Below are 607 nucleotides of genomic sequence, written 5' to 3' on the forward strand. Positions count from 1 at the left end.
GCCGCCCAGGTTCCTCGTAGGTCAGAGGGGACCCCCGGCCACAACTGTTCTTTCACAGCTCGTGCGCTTTAGCCTGAGCGAGGCTCTAATCTATACGCCTTTCTCTTATCCTAACCCTCGACCCCTTTTCCTCCAGGTCCCGGGGCTCACTCCTGATGGAGGTCGGTTCTATGGACGGGACCTTTCTTGATCTTTTTCTTTTCCAGGTCCAGGTACTTTTCTGTCCCCCTGCCGGGATGGGTCCTCCAACGAGGGGGGGGTTCCTATATCCATGTTTTCGGTTTCCAACCCTACCAGAGACCACTTGTCCCCTATGCTCCACAACCGCTCAAGCAGCTAGCGGACCTCCAAGCAGTTGGGGACCTGTCCTGTCTGTTCCACTTTGTCACTAACACTCCGTCCCACAAGCAAGCCATTCCCTTCCACCTTTGCAGGCACCCCGTGAAATATGTTTGCTGTCTTATAAATGTGTCCCTTTGTATATTTGTCTGTCGCTGAATTCTGCATATCGGATCAGTAAAGAAGGGTTTGTACAGTTAGAATTTTAGGATTGAGACATAATTAGCTATTAATCTAATTGAGATCTTTTATTTAACATCATGTAATC

At 49.4% G+C, this 607-nt stretch overlaps 1 protein-coding gene across 1 annotated transcript in view; it reads left to right on the forward strand.

The window, feature by feature from the left end:
• Positions 1 to 156, forward strand: part of tgfa (transforming growth factor, alpha) — a 16,885-nt gene extending 16,729 nt beyond the window's left edge. Inside the window, exon 6 of the mRNA XM_041233428.1 lies at positions 137 to 156. Coding sequence (XP_041089362.1) covers positions 137 to 156 — 20 coding nt within the window. The remainder of the gene's footprint in view (positions 1 to 136) is intronic.
• Positions 157 to 607: the final 451 nt, after the last annotated feature.

Source organism: Polyodon spathula, chromosome 31 (assembly GCF_017654505.1).
Source record: "Polyodon spathula isolate WHYD16114869_AA chromosome 31, ASM1765450v1, whole genome shotgun sequence".
NCBI classification, from domain to species: Eukaryota; Metazoa; Chordata; class Actinopteri; order Acipenseriformes; family Polyodontidae; genus Polyodon; species Polyodon spathula.